General features: G+C 61.7%; 1 protein-coding gene across 1 annotated transcript in view; it reads left to right on the top strand.

Annotated features, from left to right (window-relative positions):
* Positions 1 to 21863, top strand: part of ZFPM1 (zinc finger protein, FOG family member 1) — a 31621-nt gene that overhangs the window by 2751 nt on the left and 7007 nt on the right. The window contains 3 exon segments of the mRNA XM_035566233.1: positions 11111 to 11242; positions 12957 to 13052; positions 14646 to 14653. Of these exon segments, the coding sequence (XP_035422126.1) occupies positions 11111 to 11242; positions 12957 to 13052; positions 14646 to 14653 (236 nt within the window).

Raw genomic sequence — 21863 nt, 5'->3', positions numbered from 1 at the left:
TAGAGTAGATCTGAGCTCCCGATAAGCGCGGAGGCCCGATCTCCATCCTGATAAAGATTGCCAGGGGAGATAAGGGCCACTTATCTCTCCCGACCAGACTGGAGCAGGATTCGCTACAATAACAAACATTGAAAAGAGGGGCAAAAGGGCTCCAACAATTTGTTCCACTGCAAATGTGATTAATGCAGGCGCTCTAATTATCTGATGGGGGGCAGCTGCATGTGTGTTTTCATTTCGCAGGGTGTGTTGTTTTTTGTTTTTTGTTTTTTTTTTCTCCCCCCACATGCTCGCACTCTGAAACAAGCCTCGTGTAGAAGGCGAGCTCTCCTCAGCGCCTTTTATCACCTACAGATGTTGCATTAGTTCGACGAGGGCTGACTTTCTTTTCCGATCGCTATCGCCCCGTTCTGTTCCGCGCAGCAAACACACGGCGGTGGTTTTGTTTTTTTTTTTTGGGGGGGGGGGGGGGGAGCGCAGTCACATTTTTGCGTGGGGATATTTTTTTAATTGCTATTAGATGGTGTTAGATAGCGAGCATCATCTGTGCTGGTAAAGCCATGCCTCCTTCTCGATGGGGTGTTTTTTTTTTTTTATTTTTATTTTATTTCCCTCCCTCCCTCGCTCAGCTCTGCCTGGGGCGCTGCGTGCCGGGGCCGTGGGAGCCATCCTTCCCGGGAGCGGGGCGCTTGTGGAAAGCCGGAGTGAATTTCTTGTAAAGATTACAGTAGCCGGCCCAGAGCCTATTTTTAGTGCCGGCGTGGTAACCCCGTGCCTTTTGATCCTCCCGGCACGCCTCCTGCCCTCTTCTCCTGCAGTTTGCTCTCTGAGCGGTCCTTTCCTTTCGGTAGCGCGCAGGTGACTAACTACCTCCGCTTTCTGATTTATTTTATTTTTCCCCTTGCTGCTGCACTTTTCCGTCCGCCGTCAGCCTCCGCTGCTCCGTGCCTCGGTTTCCCCCATGGGCACCCGCCGGGGAAGGATGCTCCGGGACGGGTGGGCGTTGGGATGGCTGGGGTGGCGTATTTTTTCCCCCCCCGCCGGGCTGCTCTGCTGGCTGGGGAGGGTTCCCCGCCTCGTCTGCAGGGAGGACCCGAGGACAGGGGCGGCCTCCCAAAACCGGTATTTTCTGTGATGCCGGGGGACCGCTGCCGGGGCCGGCCCCCGTGTCTGTCCTGCTCCCACGGGCGCTGCCACCCTGCGTGCCAGCCCCTCCCCTCTTGTGCAAGCCCCTCGGAGGCGCTTGCCAGCCGTGACTCAGTGCCAGCCGTGCTGGCACGGGCGCCAAGCCCCGTGGCACCTCTGCCCCCGCAGCCGCTGCTGCCGGCTCCTTGGGATGCGCTGGGAGCAGCTTTTGGGGGGTGAGGACCCGTCGTGGTCCCTTGGGGTGTCCCCGTGGCGTGCGGGGGGGGTCCGGGCTGGGGTGGCGATGCTCCGATGGGGGTGGGACGTGGCCGTCACTGTAGGGGTGGGACACATCCAGCAGGGCCCCAGCCCCTGTTCGGTGCTGGGCGGAGGGGTTCAATGAGCCGTGGGTGATGCTGGAAGATATTCCGGGTGGGAGAGGGCTGTGGTGTCCCACGGAGCCGCCGTGGGGTCACCGCTCTGCCAGGGGTCCGGGTGCGTGTGTCCCAGTGGACCCCCAGGTCTGGGAGAGGAGCTGTCCCCACGGCTGGTGGCAGAGGGGACGGCTCGTCCCTGCGTCCCTCCAGGGCAACGTTACCAATCTGCTGCGAAGGCTCTGGGCTGTGCCGTGCCCTGCCAGCCAGGGGATGGATGCCCCGTGGGTGCTCCCCTCGCAGCGCGCCCATTTTCTGACCCTGTTGAGGGGTTTATCCCTGGGCTGGCTTTCCCCCAAAAGCCCCCACCAGCGGGTCTGGCTGCACGCAGGATGCTGTCCGGTTGGCAGCGCAGCAAAATCTGTTTGCCAAGAGCATCCCGGCGGCGATGGGCTTGGCAAGCGCCCGCTTGCAGGGCCCGTGGGGAGACGGGCGCTGCCCTTTGTGCCCGCTGCTCTTCCACCCCCACGGGGACGTCCCCAGCACCAGCGGCCGGAGCGGGCAAAGGGCTGCAGGGAGGCACAGGGAGCCTCCGGCTGGGGCTGAAGGCTCTGGCTCCGGACTCACGCAGTTGGGCAAGGTCTCTGTTTTCCCTTCGTGAATCACAAGGCCACCTAGCAAGCTGCAGCTTCCCCTTTCGCCGAGTTGCGAGGCGGCCAGCTCGGGGCAGGGAAGGGAGCAGCGCTTTCCCCCGGGAGCGCTGCAGCAGATTGCGCCAGGAGATAGCGCCGTGCTGCAGGTGGGCTCCCCGCGCCGGGGCAGCCCCGGGGACACCGTGTGATGGTGGCATCCCGAAGGCATCCGGGAGCCGGAATCACCGTGGCCTTGTCCGCCTCTGGTGCCTGATGGTGGTGGGGGCATCCCCGGGGCATCCCGCAGCGCTCCCAACCCTGTGCCATCCATGGGGTCGATGCCACCCCCATCCGTGGCAACAGTGATGCTCCTGAGGTGCCCAAGCTGGGAGCAGCGGGGCTGGCGAAGCCTGGGGACAGAACTGCTGTGTTTTTCTTGGTGTTGGTGGATTTGGGGTCAAATACACCCTTTCTGAGCAAGGGAGGAGGATGTTTGCCCTGCCTGCTGCTGTTCCCGCTGCAGCCTCAGAAAACGCAGGCTGTGGCGGTGCCGTGGAACAAAACCAGCCCGGATTTTTCCCCTGTGCCCATGTGGTGAGAAGGGAAAGCCCTAAGCACGGGTCAGGGCACTGCAAGGGGATGGCAGGAGCAGAGAAACCTTCTGGCTTTCTGTATTTGGGAAGAAAAAGTGAAAAATGCCTCTGGCACCCAGGAGCGGCTCTTGCTGGCCGGCTCTGTGCATCCTGCGGACACCCAGGACCTTGGGTTTGATCCCTAGGAGGGGGAAGAGGAGGTTTCCTCCCTCCCCGTGGAGAGGAGCACGGATGGAAGCAGAAGGCCCAGCTCTCTTTTTTTTTTTCTGTGACACGTCCCGTGACCGTTTTTGCTGCCTGACTCAGGAGTTTTGGACGCTTCGGCTTGGCGAGGCCGGTGTCCTGCTTCACGTTTTATCAGAAAAGTTCAAGTGTTTCGGGGGTAATAAAGTTCCCTCTTCCGATTGCCGCGGCAGTGATGGCTCCTCATTGTTCCTGTCGCAACATGTTTTTTTGGAAAGGATGAAATGCCGAAAGGAATGTAACTGCTGACCTTGGGCCGCAGTAGGGTTAAGGAGTGTGCGCCTATGAGTCACTCGCGATAAGAGCCTTCCACGGCTTTTTTTCCTCCAAAATAATTCTTTATCTCCTCTTTCTCACATCAACATATTTCTTGACATCTCCCATTCAACGGCGCGCGGAGGAAACGCGCCTCTCCAATTTGTTCATCTGATGAAATATAGACGCATTGTCTTTGCCTTCCGAGCGGCAGCGGGGTCGGGCGGCGATTTCGGGGACGCGTGGGATGGGGACGGCGGTGGCGGCATCCCCGTGGCACATTCGGTGCCGCCGGCATCACCCAGACCCGGAGCTATTTTTTTTTTTTTTTAATTTTTTTTTTTCTTTCGGTGCCTTCCCCTCGCCTTCTCCACCGGGAAGTTGGGCCGCTCGCACGCTGCTCCGTCTCCCAGGCGAGGCCTCTCGTGCTACTTCCAGCTCCTATGATAATGCGGAAAGTTGAACTGGCCCCATTACTGCGCTGCGATGGTTGCCTCGATAACACCCCGATAATGGCAGCGATAGCAGCAGCTCGGTAGCCAATGGCTCTGCCGCTCCTCCCATTAACATTCCCCACCACGGCCCGGCTCGGAGCTGCCTATCTGCTCTCCATTTCCACTCCTCCGCTAGATAAGAATGGAAATACTGACTTCATAGCTCACTGATTAAAGTGTCTGGATTTCTTGATAATACACAGATAAATTATGTTTTTCAAAAAGAAGGTAGGGAAGGGAGTGCAAGGGGAGGGAAAAACCTCCAGTCCATTTTTATTATTATTTTTTCCCCTTCCCTCTTTCTCAGGGCCGGACCAGAAAGAGGGGCTCGGAGGGGTGTCGTGGCTTTTGGGGGCTGCAGGGCCAGGCTGCCTGGGCTCATGCGAGCTGGGTTTGCTGGAAGCATGCGGGGCCATGCACCTCCCGGTGCTGCCACCAGTCCTGCTGCCACTCCATGCCTCCTGCTCCCGAAATACCGCAGCCGCTCGGTGCAGCCGGGCCACCTGCGCCAGGTCCCCAGCCACAGGCGGTCACGTCCCCGCGGTGGGACGGGGACCCTCGGCCACCTGGGACCTGCTCGTGCCATGCTTCGCTGCACCTCCTGGGGGTGTTCGGTGTCACCGGCCGTGGTGATGCCGTGGGGCTGTGGCACGTGGTGGTGCCCCAACCGATGGTGGCGGTGCCACCGCGATGCTGGCAGCACCACCCAGGCACCCTCCTCCTGTCCCCCACTTGTCCCCCGTGGACTCACAGCTGGTTTGCAGGGCACGGGGATGCTCGGGGAGGTGTTTGTATTTCTCAACCTGCTTTTGTAGCCTCAGGCCTGCTGGCTCTGCTCCCCAGGGTGCTTCTCCAAGCTCTTTTCTGCGACTGCTGGTCACGCTGTGGCTCTGAGCGCAGCGGACAGGTTCAGCCCCGAGGGTGATGACACCCAGCCCAGCAGGGATGCTTTGGGACCGGCCTCATCCTGCTGGCACGAGCTGTGCTGCATTAGACCATCCCAACCGTCCCATTCCAGCTTACAGAGGCTCCAGCCGTTGTGCCCGGTGGCCTCAAACAGGGCTGGGTGATGGGAGCAGGCAGGGCAGGCAAGGACCCTGAAAATCACCCGTTATCGGGCGCTTTCCTAAATTTTCCTTGAGGTTCTTCAGTCAGCCCTGGCAGAGCAAATGGGGCTCCCAGACCTCTGGGTTCCTCGCGCTCGGGAAGGTATCGACCGCAAGAATCTAAGTTTGTTTCATCTAAATATAAAACTAAAGAGCCAACAGTATAAAGTTCATTTTTTAATGTGCTGCCCCATTCCAGTTGGGCTGTTCTCTTTATTTTTTTTAGAGGAACTGTGATAAAAAGCAGCGATAAAGCCAGGACTGTTTTGTGTAGGAGTCGGTATCTGCGTTATCTATCTCCCTTTTTCACTCTCCGAGCAGCTCTGTTGTTTTTTACTCTTATCTCGCTCCACCAAAATGCCAAGAACAGGAAAAAAAAAAAAAAAAAAAGGCAGCCCAGGCGCGCGCGTTTGCACAGGCACAAACCCAGCATCGGTGGAGCTGGGCACAAAGCTCTGCCCCTAGGGAGCAGGAGGGTTGTGAAGGGTGCTGGGGGGGCTGTGCACCCGCAGGTGCTCGGGCTGCCAGCGGGATGCAGGAGCCCCAGTGATGGGTTTTTGGGGCCAGCAGCTCCTGTGACCTTCGTCCCGGGGCTCGGTGCTGGCAGCCTGCCCTGCTGCTTGCAGATAGACTGCCTTGTACCCTGCTAGGGGTGTTTTCTGCTCCTGGAGCCCCCCCACCCCTGCTCGTCCCTGTGTCAGTGGCCGGAGACCCAGCACCGGTCCTGGGTGGTGCTGGAAGCTGGCACTGGGGGAACTGGGAGCCAGCAGGGAGCCCCAGCTCGAGCATCACCGCTGGTGGCCTGATGGATCCAGCACTGCCCTTGTCCCTGTCCCTCCATCCGTGTCCTCGCTGGGTGCTGCTGAGGATGGAAACTTCAGGACTGGGCAAAATTCGTCCGAAATCCTGTCCATTGCTGGTGGTTTTTGCTTCGGGATGGGCTCACGGGGCTGTAGTGGCTCCGCCAGTCGGTGACCCAAAGCGCAGCAGCGAGAGGTGGGGGCCAGCTCCGGTGAGGATCTCCGGGGTAATTCCGGGGTAATTTGTCGCTGGATTAGCACAGAGCCTGACCTCTGGCCTCGCCCTCACCTTGTGTCCGCGGGGCCGTGCCGGCGGGCGAGCATCCCGTCCTGCCGGGGCCCTGCGCAGGCTGCCCGTGGAACGGCGTTATTCCATGTTGGAGGGAAAATATGGGAAGTGAGGCTTTTCACCTGGAAGAAGTCCCTATTCCCCATGGAACAGCATTATTCCATGTTGGAGGGAAAATACGGGAATTGAGGCTTTTCACCCAGAAAAAGTCCCTTTGGCCACCAGCAGCCGAGGCACGTGGTACGGGAGCAGCAGGAGCAGTTTGCTTCGTGCACACCCACCTGGATCCTGATTTTTTGGGTCCTTCCCAAGGATCCTGTTGGATCCTTCCCTGTTAGCCCCCGGAGCGGGGGGGCTGCCAATGCTGCGCCCTCCGATCCGCTCGTGCCGGGCACCCCCCTGTCGCACATCCCCTCCTGCTCCCTGCTGGGTGCTGCCTCAGTTTCCCCGCTGTACACAAGCCACCGGGGCACCGTCCCCACGCAGGGACCCCCCCCTTTTTACCCCCCCCAGCCCCTCCACCAGCCAGGCGGGGCTGTGCTGAGCCATGTCCCTGTTCCGCGCAGCAATCTGCTCCTATCCATCTGATGCGCCGGGGCCGGCTCTATTAGAAGCTCTCCTCTCTCAAAATCTATCAGGGCGCTATCGGCCCCATCTGAAACGTAAAGTCACTTCATTGTCATTGTTCCTGTATTTTCTTTCTCATTATTTTCCCGTGCCCCCCGCGGCCCGCTCCCCCTCCCCTCGGCGGCTGTTTGATATGATGCGGGCTCTCTCGCTATTAGTATTAGTAATCGCGTCCCCTGAAGTGAAACAATCTCCTGTAATCTATCAGCAGTTTATCGGACCTATCTGAGCGCCGGGAATGGCTGGGCCCGGCGATGGCGCCATGCTCGGGCGCTGATAAAGTTACAGAGTTCAGCCGGTGATGAATGTTAAGTAACTGCACCCCGCGCAGATAGGATGTGGACTTGGCAGGGGGAGCAGCTCCGGCTGAAACCAATCTCTCCCCTATCAGCAGGGCTGGTTTTTCTCAGGCTCTGCCTCTCCGCTTGGCTTTTACCCCCCCCCCCCCACCGACGGGGGGCTGCTCGTTTTTGGGGAGGGATGCTTGGGATGGGGGTGCCACTGCCAGGCACCCGTGGTCCCCGGGGTGCAGGCAGGAGCCGTTACAGCGTCCGTCCCTGCAGGTAAATTAAGCCAAAATAATAATTTATAATTAAAAAATTATCGCAAACTATAAAAATCCCCCGCCTAACAGCTCCCCGAATATTTTTTCTTCTCCTTACCCTTTTAACACAGAAGAGCCGCGGGGCGAGTTTATCTGGGTGCGATAGAAAAGGGCTCCTAATTCGAGATAGGTATGGCTGGGGCTGGCCCCAACATTATCAGCTCCGTGCATGGGGTTGATATTAAAAATGCTGATATCTCGGAGGGGGGATGCTGCTCCAAACCTGCGCCGGGGCTGATAGGGGGGAGAGTTTTGCTGTGTGCTCAGAAAGGCTCGTTTTTCCTCCAAAACAGGGTCCCTGGGGCGGGAAGGTCCCTCCCGCTGCTTCCATCCCTGGCTTCCCCACGGAATACGTTGTAATTTTGGTAAGGTTAAGATGGGAAAGATCAGCCAAAGGGAGCCAAAAATAACCCGCTGGATAACGCGACCTATGGGGACCCGTGTCATTTCCCAGCCACCAAAACCTCGTTTGCCCTCGGCCGTGGCTCTTGGCATCCCCGCTCCGGCGCTGCCTGGGGCACCCGAGGCCATGCAGAGCATCGGGGCTGCTGGAAGAGAAACCTTAACAAGTACCAGGAAAAATTGGGTGAGAAGCACGGGCCGCTGGCCCATCAGATAGCGGCGGTTTTTGGATCGCCCTGCAGCCCAGGTTGCTCCCCAGGCGTTGCTCGCTGCGGGGCGGACGCAGCCCAACCTTGCTACGAGACCCTGGGGAATCCCCGGGCTGTGCCGGACCTGGCTGAATTGCTGCAGAACTGGGGGGCGGCTTTGCTGGGGGGGGGGGGGGCACAACCACGATGTATGGTTTGGGCACCTCCAACATATGGTTTGGGCACCCCCAGTTGGCGATGCCATAGTCGGGAGTGGATGCGGCGCTCCTTGGGGGTGGGTTTCCCAGGGCACACCTGCTCACCGTGCAGCCCTTTGCCTCTCGTCTGTGAATTTTGGGCTGGTTTGGGGGCAAAGAGGGAGCTTTGGGATTTCAAGGCAGCTGCGCCACCCCCAAAGAAGCAATACCCAAAGTTCATCTCCCTGCTTGCGATGTGATCAGCGAGCGTCCCGGTGAGGTTTCGCACACCAGGAGCGCTGCTTTGGGCCCGCGTAGTCCTGGTGGCAAGCCTCAGCTGGCCGATTTGGGATTTTTTTTTTGTTTCGGTTTTAATTTGGGGATGACTTTTGGGGTCAGCGTAGGGATGAGGAGGAGCTTGAAGGACGCGGTGGAAACGGAGAACAGGGCTGCACTCTGCTCTCCAGCGGCTCACCCCACGGCTGCACCCGTGGCCCTGCCATGCCAAGCGTTGGCACCAGGGAGCTGGGGACACCGGGGGGGGTCCCCGGGCTGCGTGGGCACGGGGGGGACAGCTTGGGGACACCGCGGTGCTCCCCCACCCCAGGGCTCTGCCGTCACCGCGAGCTGTTGGGCGATTATCAGCGAGGCATGGGGACGTGGCCAACCCTCAGTCCCCAGCTCACCGAGCGCCGTCGTTCAGCCCGACAGTGGCAGATACGTTTTATTTTAAGAAAATAAATAAAATAAGCTTCTGGACTTTGATGTGTGCTGATAAAATTAAAAAAAAAAAAAAAGAAAACCAGAAGCAAGCGCGGGTCGCCCCCAGCTCGCACGTGCGCGCGGTCACAGCGGCGCTGGCAGCTCGCAGGCGGTGGCCAGGGCCCACTTCCACGGGACTCCTCCTCCTCCTCTTCCTCCTCCTCCTCCTCCCCGCTTACAGAGCTGGTGGGAAAGTCTGGATCTGTTGCTATTTTCTATCTGTTATCGAGGCCTCTTATCGCTTTGCTCTTGTCTGCGTGCCTGCTTTTGGAGCGTCCAGGGTCTCTGTCTTGGCAGCCTGGAAAAGTCCCCCTCCTTTTTTTTTCTTTTTTTTCTTTTTTTTTTTCCCTTTTATTTAATTTACCAGATAAGTGCAAGGCATTGAGAAAAGGTTTATTGTTCCTGTGCTGGGAGAACCTTAATTGGAGTGGAATGATCAAATCATTACCTGAGTAATGGTGATTTTCCCGATGCTGGAGAAGCCCCTCGGAGCCATCCCGCTTGCCGGGGCGCACGGCCGCTTGCTCCCCTCTTTGCTGGGGACCAGTTTTGGGGCTCAGCGCCCGGATGTGGCCCTGTGGGTGCAGGTTTGGTGGTGGGATGGGGGGGGTCCTGGCCCCCATCCCGGGAGGGGAGTGGTGGTGGAGCAGGGACAGGCCAGGCGCTGGCACCCGAGTGACTTGGGTTAATGCGAGTTCTTACAATTGCTGTAATTTTAAAAAAAAATAATCCCTCCTTGTTATCAGGAAAAAAAAAGAGAGAGAGAGAGAGAAGGAGGGAGGAGGAAGAAGAGTTAATCGCCAAGCGGAGTATCTTGGACCGGAGCATTTTTTGGCTCTTCCCCTCTCTGTAAAGCCAGCCTCAGTAATTCAGTTTTAAAGCATGAAAAAAGGGAGTTGATGAAATTCCACTATCAGCACTGAACCAATATGCAAAATATCTCGCCGAAAATCAAATAGCTATTATGTTTTCATTTCCATTTCAGCGTATTTGCTTAATGAAGAATAGACAGATCAGGCAAGCCGAGGGAGGCTGTGTGCGGTGATAACTGTGCAGGGCTTCCAGCAATCCCGGAGAAATGACGCTCTGCTCCCTGCTCCGTCGCTCGCTCTCCCTCTCTCGTCTTTTTTTTTTTCCTTTTTTTTTAAAAAAAAAAAAAAAAAAACTAGCCAGTATTTCCTTTAACCCACCTGGCTGTGGTGCTTTATTCCCCTGGGGATGGGTGGGCTGGGGCAGGGCTGCTCACAGGGGCACGCTGGATGCGGGAAGGCGTCCTTGGTGACTTGGGTGCACGTGGCCGGCACGGGTGCCACTTGTCCCCCTGTGTCCCCATCCCCATAGGCACCCTGTGCCAGTGCGTTACCCAACAACGAGGTTTTATAGGATCGGTTCCCTCTACAACACCTCTCGGGGTGGGTGGTGGGTGCCACGGGGCACCCCGTTGGGCACCCTGGGGCGAGTGGCACGCGCGGCCCCGTCCCGTCCCACCCCGGCAGTGCAGGCACGAGTCGGGTTAACTTTATCAGGAGCCCGAGAGCTGCGAAGGCGTGAAGGAAAAAATTAGCCTAACAATGTTTCATTTACAGCGAGAGAAACGATTTTGTTAGCCGGCGATTGTTTCTGAATATTATCAGAGTCTTTTTAATTGTGCTGGAACTGAAATTAGCAGAATTAGAATAAATTGCCTTCCCTTCTCCGGCAGCCTCTTTATTCACGCTCATTGTTGTCTGCTTTGTATAGATTATGGGCCCTTTGTTCTCCCGGTGTAAATATCCCTGCCTGGAGTCACGGAGAGCGGCTGAGGTCTGCGCGCAGCCGCCCGCCGCGCTTCCCCCTGCCCCGGGTGCCGGGGCGATGCCGGGGGCTTGGCCGCCCGGTGCCCGCCGCGTGCCGGGGAGCGTGCCGGCACGAGCCGCCTGCCGGCCGCCTCCCTCCCTCCCTCCCTTCCTCCTTTTGGCCCCGTGGGATGCTGAGTTGCCATGGCAATGGCAGCGTGCCGAGGGCTGCGGGGTACCCGTGGCGCATCCCGCACCCACCCGCCCCGTGCTCCCCGTTTCCCGGTGCGGGGAGCCCTGGGGGATGCACAGTGGGGACCCCGCTCGCTTCTGGGGCTCGTTGCCCCAGCCCCATGTCTGGGGGGGAAACCAGGCATCCCCCAGGGGACACCCTGGACCAAGGCAGTGGCTCTGTAAACCCCATTTGTGAGGGGACAAGGGACACCAGTGACATGCTGGCCAATGTGGGGGGTTACCCATCCTGTGCCATGCGGAGCCGTAGGGTGTCCCTGTCCGTGCCACCGGGACAGCACCCCTATCCCACCCTGCATCTTCTGCGCCCCCGAGCATCCCTCAAAGCAAGCTGGGGAGGGCTCCGGGGCTCTGCCCCCCACTGACCCCCCCCCCCCCCCCCCTGTGTTTCGCAGGTTCCCTGGGAGCAATGGAGGAAGGCGAGGACGCCCCGGCGGGGCAGAAGAGCCCCTCGGAGAGGGAAGGGGCCACCTCGGATCGGGAGGGCTCTGCCGAGCGCGACGCCTCCAGTCCCCCCAGCAGCGAAGGTGAGAAGCACGTCAGGGCCTTCCGTTTGCTCCCCGTAGCGTGGGCTCAGCTGCTGGTGCTTGGTGTTAATTAGCTAATGAAGCATTCCCCGCCCCATCATTAGCGGGGGGGGGGGGGGGGGGGGGGGGGGGGGGGGGGGAGTGTTAAGTAAGACCCAGGTGGGCCTTGGGTGCTCCATCCCCCTGCCCGGCGTGTCCCCGGGATGATGGCCAGGAGCAAGGATGCTCTTTGGTGGGTTCCTGTGGCCCTTCCCTGGCACGGAGGGGACCCCAGCAGCCAGAGCTGGGGACAGGCAGGAGCAATTTCGGCTCTCCCTGGGGCAGGAAGGTGCTGGGGGGGGTCGCACACCAGGCTGCTGGAAACCAGAGGTGGGCTGGGTTGCTGGCTGCCGGCGAGCACCATCACCCCCAAATCCATTCCAGCGCCTTTCACCTCCCCCCGATGGCTGCGTGGGAGGGACGGGGGGACACGGAGGGACCCTCGAGGCTGCCATCCGACGTGACATCGGTGGGGCCGGGGCCGGAGCCCCCGCTGTGCCGTTGCTGCCTGCTTCCTGCCCGCGCCGCCGCCGCCTGCCTGCCGCCGCTCCGTGCCCCACCCCGGGGCGGCCGCGTTTCAGGGCCGGGCTGCCGCGGTCCCCAGATATCCTTTAAGTTCCTTCCTGTGGAGGTGGGGGCAAATCCTAATCAGTTAATGTTTGCAGCGCCCTGCGAGATAACGGCGGCGGGGCAAGGCTAATGGAGCCGGCCGGGAAGGAGCCGGGGCTCCCGGGAAGCGCCCGAACCCCAAAAGCGCGGGGTCGGCCCGGCCAACGGGGCCCCAACGGGACCAGGGTCGGGGCAGGAGGGCAGGAGTGGCCAGAGGCAAACTTTGCTCGGCAGCACGGGGAGCGAGCGGCGTTATCTGATGGGGAGCGGGGCTGGGGGCGAGGGAGCTGGGAGCCCGGGCGCGGAGCTGCACCTGGCACTAGCCTGGCTTGATAAAGAGGTGATAGCAGAGATAACGCCGAGCAGCAATAACGGCCACTAAAGCTTTCAGCGAGATGGATAAAAATCAATATGCCAGGCACTTTGATTTATAGCCAAAAATAATAGGACTTTTATACCCGGTGATTGATTTATTTGATGTTAATCATCCCGCTTATCACCTGTATTAATAATCTCCAATGCCGGTGACGTCACCCCTGGGTGTTCGCTCTGGCGCCTATCGATTGGGCTCCGCGCTGGTTATCCGCCCGGGACGCGAAGGCAAACATGTACTTTGGGCGCTAATCTTCCACACTGTCATATGCAGATAGGCCTTATCTGCTGCATCTCCAACAGCAGTTAATGGAGAAAATAACTGTTATCAAGTTGCTATGAGTACGCCACAAATAGAGCCGTGACGGGAGCGGGACCGAACCGGGTGACGCGGGGCCCTCGGTGCCGAGGGGGTGGCGGCAGAGCCGGGTGTCCCCCGGGGCCGGCAGGGTGTTTTGGTGGCCCCTTTGGTGTGGGATGGGGGGCACCGGGGGCTTTGGGTGCCCCAGGCTGCCCAGGGGGACCCCATGTGGGCCTGGCTGTGGCCATAGCTTGGCGATGGGGCGTTTTGGGGCGCGAGCCCCGTGTGCGTCCTCGCCCCGGTGCATCGTGGCTGCGGCGCTCCTGCCCTCTGCGGGCGACTGCCTCTGAAGTTCCCTGCGTGTGACCTTGTGCTTCCCCTCTCCTGCTGCAGAGGCAGAGTCGAAAGACGTCCCGGAGAGTCCGAAGGAGCCCGAGAAACCGGATCCTGGAGAAAATCCACAGGAGCCGAACTCTTGGAATGGGCCAGGTGAGTGCCCGGCCGGTCACCGTGCTGCGTCCTGGGAGCGGGCTGCGGCTGGAGGCATCGGGGTGCTCTCCTCCAGGGAGGGTGGTGGGGCTGAGACTTGGGCACGCTGCGAGCACCGAGACTTCTGCTGGGACAGGAGATGCAGGAGGTGATGGTCACCTTCTCCCACATCCCTCGGGTCTGTAAAAGCCATGCCAGGAGCGGCCGGGCTGGAGGCAGCGCGGGCATCGCGCACCCTGGCGCAGGGAGGGCTCTGTCCTGCACTGCCACGCGCTGGCGAGGCCACTTCGCAAACATCCTGGCAACCACAAGAGCGAAGCTCGAGTGGTTTCGCGATGCTTATCAAAACCCCAAGCAGCGAATAGAGCCAACTATCTCCCTGCTGGCATCTCCGTGCCGGGCTGCGCGGAGCCACAGGGGCCGGCTAGCCGTGTGGGTGCCCCGCGCCCTATCGCGCCGCTATCTCCAAACCTCCACGCCGATGGGTTTAGGGTCGGGGCTTCTCCACAGATTGGGTCTGCGGGCACGTGCCCGCCGGGGCTGGCAGCGGCACGGTGAGCCTGCCGGGTGGATGTGCTCCGGGCACGCTGCGGGTGCTGAGCAGCCCCCGTGTCCCCTCGGCAGCCCCGGGGGCCGTTTTGGCAGCAGCGCGTTTCCTCCCCGCCGCACATGACGGGAAGGGGTGACCTCGGTGCTGGATAGCGATCGCCCTTCGCCGCTGATCCCAGCCTGGTGATGGGGACGGCTGGGGCAGGGCACACACTGCGTCCCCGTCGGCACCCAGGCGGGCTGGGCGACGGAGAGCCCTGGGAAGGGCCGGCAGCCAGCACACGTGTGCCGGCAGCTGCCGAAATCCCCACGGCACGGGGGAGAGCGATGGAGCGCCCGGCCCTGCTCCCCATCCCGTGCCAGCCGAGGGGAAGCGCGCGCCGGCCCCGCTGATATCCCCGTCCCTTCCTGCACGGCCAGCAGGAAGGAGCTGCGAGGCTCCAGCTCCTCTTTATCTGCTCCCCGGCCCTTTGTCCCCGTGACCGCAGGGCTCCCCGCTCCTGCGCTGCCATCCCCGTGGTCGCGATGCCTTGCTGGGGACCTTCTTCCTCTCCTAAAAGCAAACCTTCCCATCCCATCTGTGTGGCCAAAGCGAGCTCCAGCTCCATCCCCTTGGCCCACCGCAGGGTTTCCTATAAGTGGGACCGTGCGGGGTCGTACCGGGGTGCTCAGGAGGATGCTGCCCGGCCGGACCCCTCGCCGCGGGCTCCCCAAAACGAGCGGCGCGCGGTGCGAAGCCTCCGCTCCGGCCCTGCCTCCCCTTCCCCCTCAACCAGCGCGGGTTATTTGCATTCTTTATGTAAAAGAGATTTTATTATCGCCTTCTCCCAGCCCATCTCTATTCTGGTAATTGGAGTGGTATTAATTTCTGTGTGGCTGGGAGTTGATGGCGGTCCGGCGATGCTGCAGCGATAGGGTGTTCCTTTCGCACCAACCGCCGCGATAGCCCGTCTATCAGGCGCTCTGCAGGCTCTGCACTTATCAGGGATGGAGCTGGCAAAAAGGGAAACTCTGAGCAGCCTGAATTTTCTTTTTATCTGGCAGGATCCGCCGTATGTCAGCAATGGCAGCCGCGAAGATGCGGCCGGGGGAAGGGGGGGGCAGGCGCAAGGCCGCTCCCGGGTGCCTTTGTTCGCGCCCCGTGGGGTCTCGGGGGGCCGGGGGGCTTTGTCCTTAGGGTCTGCAAACCCCCTGCCCTCCGGGCGCGTGTAATGGGTGCTCGGTGGGCACGCTGCCCTGCGGGTGCTCCCAGCTTGGGATATTTTTCCGAGGGGCTCATGAGTCCCCAGGGTGGCACAGCAGCGTGGAGATGTCACCCCCGTCCCCTCGCTGCTGTCCCTCCGTGCTGCAGCACCCGTGTGGGGACTCTCCCTGGGTCTCCTTGGCCCCGTGGGGCAGGAGGAGTATTTTTTTTTGAGTATTTTTTTTTTTTTTTTAATCTTTGAAATGACCTTGTTCGCCAGGGTGGGCTGGCTGCTCGCAGCTCTGATATGCAAATAGCTGATACCATAATCTATAATCCTCAACTTGGGAGCGTTTACAGATGTGCGGGGCTGTTTCGGTGGCCGTGCCGGAGGGGGGCTGCTCCCCGGCCACGGTTTTGGTGGCTTCATCTCACTTTTGGATGCTTTCTGAAGAGGTGCTGGGAGGGGAACGCTGGTGCCCGTGCCCACCGGCAGCGAGCGGGGTCAGAGGGGGGGACTTGGCGCCCACTCACATCCCCCAAAACCGTCCCGTTATCGGCGCTCTCCCCTGCCCCGGCTTTCCATCTCGCCCACTCGTCATTGTTTGCCTTGGAGCTGGGCCCGTGATGAGGACTTTGGGAGCACCTGCGGCCTCGGCTCCTCTCCAGCAGGGAGAGCTGGGGGCGTGGGACTGTCCCCTCCTGTCCCGAGCCAGCCTGGCCATGCCCAGCTGCGCATCCCGGAGGGGTACGGCGAGATGCTCTGAGAAACGCCGCGAACTTGGTATCGGCGCGGGGCGGGGAGCAGGGGAGAGCAGAGCCGCGAGTGGGGGCCAGGCAGCTCAACCTCAATATTAGCCGCTGGAGAATCCCCACTGGGACGCCAGGTAGAACGAAGCTTTTTGCTGGAGGAGCCGGGGGGAACCCCACAGTGGCACAGCCTCAACCTCACGGCACCGGTGTCTTGTCCCCCCCCCCCCCCGCCAAAAAAACCACGACCCCGGGGCAGCCGCCCCCGCCTCCTCCCTGGCACGCCGCCGATAGCGATCAGCCACCACACCAAAGGGGCCTTATCGCCTGCCCACATCCCCCCGGCGCTGCCACGGCGCCCAGGTACGGTGCCCGCTGCCCCCTCCGCGGTGCCAGCGCTCGGGGAGCCCCGGGGGACGCTTTGCCCCGTCCCGGTGTCGGGGCACGCGGGACCCCATCGATGTTTCGCCGGGCCCCAGCATCCCGCTGCTGCCTCGGCTCTTTGGGGTTTATTTCGCTGTCCCCGAGCTGTGACGATGATTTCGGGTTCCTTACAGAGCAACGCTCAGGACTGCCTCCCCCACGCGCCCCAAATCCCACCTCGCACACCCACCCCGTGCAGTACCAGCTCCAGCACAGGGTGGGGGAATTTTTATTATTATTATTTTGCGCCCCATCTAATTAAAACTGCAAACTTTTTTTTTTTTTTTTTTCTTTCCCCCTTTCCTCCCCCCCCCCCCCCTCCCCTCCCCTTTCCCGTTCGCCTCCCTCCCTTGTTCGGTTGTGTTTATCTGCACCCTGACTCCTGTCTGAATAATCTCTCGCAGCCTGGAGCTTGTGTGCAAACCTCAAGGTTTATTATCGGGGCGAGCAGGGCACGGCGAGGAGGGACGGCTCGTCCTGACGGACAGCCCCGCGCCCCGCCGCGCTCCCCCTTCCCCTCCGCGCTGGTATGTGTGGGTGGGAAAAATTATTCCAGCTATTTCTCTTTATCATCCCGAGCCGGGCCGAGCGGCAGATAGGCGTGTTTGTGGTAGATTGCCGGGGAGAGAAGGGGCGCAGGGGAGAAGTTGGGGTCCTGGGGACCCCCCCCCCCCCCCCCTCCCAGCCTGTGCCTGCTGGAAGCAAAGCCAAGCCCCGTGCCGGCACCGAAGGCAGCGGGACGATTGGTGGCAGGGCTGGGGATGGTCCCAGCGATGCTGGGGACACTTGTCCTGGTTTGGGGACACGGAGGGGGACCTGCAGGGTGCAGCACCCTGCCAGGGTTGGGGACGCTGCAGGGCGGAGGGATGCTGAGGACGGTTTGGGGACACCTCTGGGTGGAGGGACGTAGGTCTGCCCCGTACACTGGCCCACGTCCCTCTGCTCCCCATTTCCATCCCACATTGGCTTCCTTCCTCCCCCCAGCTCCCCACGGCACCCCCTTGTTCCCCTCTGCCCTGTCTGGGCAGCACTGGGGGGGTCCCAGTTAGCCCCGAGTGGGGGACGGAGCAGGGACAAGGGGCCCCCAGAGGTGCCAAACCCTGGCACAGGGCTCTGGCCGCCCCTCGCTGGGGGGACCCTGAAAGTTTCCCTCCTCCCGGCCCTCTGTGAGCGCTTTCTGTGTCCCTATGATTATTTCTGCCCCCCCCCCGCCCCCCAGAGCCCAGCTCGGTGCAACAAAGAGCCAGGGGGGGCTGCGGGGCCGATCATATCCTGGCTGGGAGGGCACCCATTCAGCTCTGAAATGAGCCGCGATAGCATCTCACGCCAGGGCAGCCGCTATTGTCTGCGGGGGGGGAAAAAAAGGGGGGGGCTGGGGGCCCGCTCTCTGCCTTTGTGTCGCCGGCCCTCTCCTCCAGCTCTCCCTCGTGCCACCCCCTCCCGAGGGACGGGGACCCCTTGTCCCCGCGTCCCCGTGCGTTTGCGGGACGCAGCAACACCCCGAAAGCAAACGTCTCGGGGAGCCTTATCGGGCCGCATCCTGCTGGGGCAGGGCGCCCCGGCTGCGGGGGGTACCCGGGCACCGCGTGGCACCGCCGCGGCGCCTGCCAGCTGCGGGCCAGCTGGCGAGCGGGGCTCAGCACCCTTCCTTCACCACCCCCCCCCCCCCCCCCCACACACACACCCCGTAAAGCACCCGCTGCGCTGCTCGGGGCAGGTAACAGCTCCTCCATTAAGCGGGGTCAGGGTTCGGCGCGATAAGGGCTCGCCGGTGTTCCGCGGCGAAAAATCAATACACGGCGAGCGATGGTGCGGGGCGATAAGGGCAGAAATCCTCACCCACCCCCCCCCCCGCCACCCCAGCAGCAGGGGGAAGGGGAGGCGCGTGAGGCCCAGACCCCAAAGCTGGGGGGCTGCTCAGCATCCCCCCGCGGCTCGGGGCTGTCCCACGGTGGCCCCGGGATCAGCGGGAGAGGGGCGAGAGCATCCCGAGCCGCCCGTCCTCGCCCGCTCTAATTTAAGCCCCGCTCGCTCCTTTGTTGTTCCCAAGGCTGCCCTGATTACTCGAGCACCCGGGATGGCAAAGCCGGGATAATCTCCTTAGCCCCTTTGGAGAGATTTCCCTTTGTGAGCGGAGGTGAAGAGTGGAGATGCTGCGTGTTCGCGGCTTAAGACTCTTCCCAATCGGCTCCCTCCATCTTATCGGCGCGGTGCCATCACATCATTGCGCTAGTTGAGTTGTCAGGATTTATTCCTTCCGGCGCCTTCCAGCCTTCGAAAAACAGCAGCCGGGGGCGTGCGGCGCCGGGGCTGGGGGCTCGGGGGGCTCCTCTTTTCCCCCCCCGCCTCGATTTTCCCGGCTGGGATGCTCCTGGGAGGCCGGGTACCAAGCGGTGGGTGGACAGACGGACAGACTCACCCTCCTCCCCGGGGGTCCCCGAGCCCCGAGGACAGCAAACGGGCAGGCGTGGGACCCCTTTGTCCCCCTGCTCTGTTTTTCTGGAACTAGGGGTGTCTCATTTGGGGTGGGGGCTGGCATTGGGGCCCCCAGGCCTGGCAGCCCCCCGGGGGCCGGGACGCAGTATTAATAGGACTGCTGCGTGGTGCTGCTGGTGCTGGGAAGCGGTCTCATGACTCCCTGATAGCTGTATTTATCCAGATAGTATCCAGGCAGCTGCAAACACTGCGGAGTCCTCGCATCGGAGATCCCGTCCCGGGGCAGATCTGATCCTTTAGGGTTTGGTTAAAGCATCGCGGATATGTTCGGGGCGAGGGGACGGAGGCCCCAGGACGTGGGAGCCTTTTGGGGTGGGACCAGCCCTTCTCTCCTGCTCGCTCCTGGAGGAAAATCGGACGTGTGTGTGTGTGCGCGCACACGTGTGGGTGTGGGTGTGCGTTTGCACCTCCTGAGCACCCAGGAGCCAGCGTGGGTCACGGCGCTGCCTCCTCACCCGCCTGCTGCCCTTGCGCCATGGATGTCCCTTGCCACAAGGATGCCCGTGGTTTTCCTCTTGCAGGCGGGCCGTTGCAGACCGTGCCATGGCCATGGGGACACCGCTGTGTGTCGCCTCGCGTCCTGCCCCCCCCTGGGACCCCAGCCCCAGCCTGCCCCGGGTGCCCCAGGAGCTTTCTCTTTCATTTACCGGCCGATAGACGGCAGCGGCGCGATGACGGGATTAATCTTTGCTCCCCAGCAGAGCTCAGGCTGTTTCTCTGAAATCTCTCGATGAGGAGATAAGGCAAGGCGAAGGGCCCGGGTGAGCAGGAGCTGCTGGCCCCTGGGCAAGCACCGGGGCGAGGGGACCAGCCCCGCTTTTGTGCCAGCCTCAGGGGATGGATTCTCCCTGAGCGGCACCGCTGTCCGCTTGCCGTGGGGACCCCATGCTGTGCCCAGCAGGTGCCCCCATTGGGACCAAACCCCCCCGGTGTTATTTTTTTCCCCTCCTTCCTTCCTTTTTGCTGCTTTTCCTGACCCGAAGCCAGCAGCCCCATCCCTGCCCGAGGTGGTTAATCATCTCGGAGATGAGAATTCCTGCGATAACGGCGGGGCCGCCCGCGGGGTACCGCCTCGCCGGGAACCGATGGCGAGATTAGATAACGGGGTCGGTTGTGTTACCCCGCGGGGTGGTGACACCGAGCGCCGGTGGCGAGGGCAGCACAGGGCACCCGCACTTTGCTCCCTGGGGCTGCCGGGCTCTGCGCACCGGTCACCTCCAGCGGCCCCGTGGGGTGGCACCGCCGGGGTCCCGGCACGTCCCCGGTCCCTGCCGCGGCGCTTTGAGGACAGGGTGATTTGGCTGAATTTGGGGCTGTCGGGGCTGGCTTCCTGCGTGGACAGGGCCACCTGTGGGTGGCTGTCCCCGTCTGGGGACGCCGCGTGTGTGCTCGGCTTGGGTGGCATCCCCAAGGCCACCTGCTTTCCATTTTTTTCCCGTTATTTCCCCTGTGCCAGGCGATGCAAAGCGCAACGATGCTGCGTGTTTGTTTTGGGAAGAACTTTTTTTTTTTTTTTCCTCCTCTCTCCGGGTGTTGTTGGCCGCCTCGGTGAGGAGCATGGGGACAGGCACCCAGCTGGGCGCCCCCCTGTCACCCCGTGTCCCTACAGCAGTGGGTTACCCCGCAAATGGGGGCACAGCCGGTTCCAGCAGCATCCCAAATCGTGCACAGGGTGCGGGCACAAATCCATCCACCAGCACCGGGCTCAGCACCGCCAGGAGCCCCGCTTTGGCCCAGCCCCATGCTGAATTTTTGGGGGCCGCGGGCGGATGCGCCCCGCTGCGGCGTGCCCGGTGGCGGGGTCGGCTCTATTTTTGTCCCCCCGTCTGGAACGGTTTTCTCTTTATCAGCGCCTGTGTGTTTTCTCTGCTGGGGATTGATACACAGAAGATGAAGTGCTCTGACATGGGAAGTGTCAGGCGAACACGCTTATCGCGGAGACGTGGTCTCCTGACCCAAACGCCGCTGATTAGCACTGAGACGGGGGGAGGGGGGCAAAAAGGGGGGGGGGGGGGGCAATGGGGGTGGGGGGTGGCAGTTGGGCTGGGACAGGGACCCGTTCCCCAGGGGCACCCAGGCAAAAGCCAGAGGTGAGCTAAATCCACACAGAGCCCAGGGGGAGCGCCGGAGGGGGGCCGATGCAGGCCAGGGGTGCTGTCCCGGGGCCGGGCTGGTGATGGAGGCGGCTCAAGGGACCCCCAAGCCCACAGCAGCGCCTTTGGGAGCCAGCAAGAGCCGGCTGCTGGCAATAACTGGGTGCTGGAAGTGCAAATTGGTGGGCAGCAAGGTGCCGGGGAGGAGCAGCCCCCGTGGGGTCGTGGAGAGGGACGTACCCGTTGGCATGCCTCAGACCTTTGGGACCTTCAGCAACTTTGCAGAGCTTTTCTCCCATCCATCCCTGCCAGATGGTGGTTTTTTTTCCCCAAGGGGCATCAGCTGCGCCCTTGGGATGTGCTCGGAGCCAGGGCAGCACAGGGCTTCCTCACCCACCCCCCGGATGGAGGGGACTCGAGGTGACACCGTGGGGCTGGGCGCTCGCAGGCACCTCCGCCCCGCGCTCAGCACCCAGCGCTCCCGGTGGCTTACCTGAAATAACCCCGGCGCAGAGAGGATCCAGATGTCAGCCCGGCTAATAAACGCATCAGATTCCAATCTCTGCAGCCACGGGATCGTTTTATCCTCCCCGCGTTCCTAGCCCTGAAAGCAATTTGCCTCCAAACGAGCGCAGCCTCCTCCCCGCCCACGGGACCCGCGCGTTGCAGCAGTGCCCTCGGAGGATGCAGTGAGCGCAGGAGCTGGGCGCCAGTGTCCCCACGGACACATGGGTGGCTTTTGGGGGACCCCAGAGCGGCCCCGGGAGCCTCACACTGCTGGTGGCACCCATGAGTGGCTCCCTGTCCTCGGGGAGCATCCTTTGTCCTGGGGTGCAGCGACCGGCCCCTTCCCGCGGCGCTGCGTGGCGAGGGGCAGCCAGCCCCTCCATCCGAGTATTGGTTACCTGCCATCTTATCTGCGCCCCGAAAGACAAAGGCACAGTTAAAACATTTTAGAGCAGCCTTCATAGTGTATTAACGTGTTATCTAACCCATTAAACCAGAGCCTTATCAGATAATCAAAGCCATTAAGCCCTGAAGCTGCTGCGACTTTGGGTGCGGGGATGGGAAGCGCTCCTTCCGCTCCGCCACGGCACCGAGCCCGGACCCCCGGCGCGGGCATGCAGGGACCGAGTGGTGCCCTCGGGGCTCTCCCGGCTTTGGGGCTGTGGTTTCGGCCGGTTGGGCACTCCAGCCCTGCTTCGGTTTTCCCCCCAAAACCAGCCTGAAAGAAACCTTCCTGTGCTTAACGCCTCCCAGGCACCCTTTGGGAAAGGGATCGGGATCGGAATGGGGACGGGGCTGCCCTCGGTGCCA

Source organism: Cygnus atratus, chromosome 12 (assembly GCF_013377495.2).
Source record: "Cygnus atratus isolate AKBS03 ecotype Queensland, Australia chromosome 12, CAtr_DNAZoo_HiC_assembly, whole genome shotgun sequence".
NCBI classification, from domain to species: domain Eukaryota; kingdom Metazoa; phylum Chordata; class Aves; order Anseriformes; family Anatidae; genus Cygnus; species Cygnus atratus.
The sequence above is the reverse complement of the archived record's forward strand: the minus strand, read 5'-3'. Positions and strand labels throughout refer to the sequence as shown.